We start from the raw sequence: 634 nt of genomic DNA on the forward strand, positions 1-634 counted from the left end.
TGGAGCCCACGCCGCCGCCCCTCTGCACCAGCTGCCCCTGGACACCAGCCAGTGTCCTGCCTACAACGGGCACCCACGAACGTACCCGAGAGCCTCCTAGGGGAAACACCTTAAGGAAAATAAGTCTACTTCTGTGAAAACATTTATGTAATGCCACAGCCACCTCTGGCTTTTTCAAGCTATCTTCTCTGTTAGCACGTACACGTGAGGAAGACGCTGATCCGGACGTCCCATCTGAACACACACGGGGATTCTACTGACAGCCTCGAATTCACCATGTATTCTTCTTTCGTCCCCAGCTCGATCCTCTCCCAGAAAAGGTCTTACAGCAGAGACCCAATGCCAACGCTGTGCGGTCGATGGAGAAGGTCATTGAAATCCACAGTAAGTGGCCTGGCCCAGGGCTCAGGAGGGAGACGCCCCCCCCCAAGGGAGGGGCCGGACTCCACAGCCCTTCTCCCACCTCCCCACCCCCCACCCCAACCCCCTGCTTCTCTCTCACCGCCAGTAGCGTCCCCAGACCTGCATGTTGAGACGTGGCTTTCAGTGTGAATGTGATGAGCCGGTGACTCTCCTCTCACCCCCGTTAACATCCCGACAGCCTGCCACAGCCAGGTCACCAGCTCTGCTTTGT

The 634-nt window shown here is 57.7% G+C and overlaps 1 protein-coding gene across 1 annotated transcript in view; it reads left to right on the forward strand.

The window, feature by feature from the left end:
- Positions 1–634, forward strand: part of HDAC4 (histone deacetylase 4) — a 21,398-nt gene that overhangs the window by 19,642 nt on the left and 1,122 nt on the right. The window contains exon 4 of the mRNA XM_010849455.1: positions 300–384. Within this exon, the coding sequence (XP_010847757.1) occupies positions 300–384 (85 nt within the window). The remainder of the gene's footprint in view (positions 1–299; positions 385–634) is intronic.

The sequence above is a fragment of the Bison bison genome, unplaced genomic scaffold (genome assembly GCF_000754665.1).
Source record: "Bison bison bison isolate TAMUID 2011002044 unplaced genomic scaffold, Bison_UMD1.0 scf7180017850860, whole genome shotgun sequence".
NCBI lineage: Eukaryota > Metazoa > Chordata > Mammalia > Artiodactyla > Bovidae > Bison > Bison bison.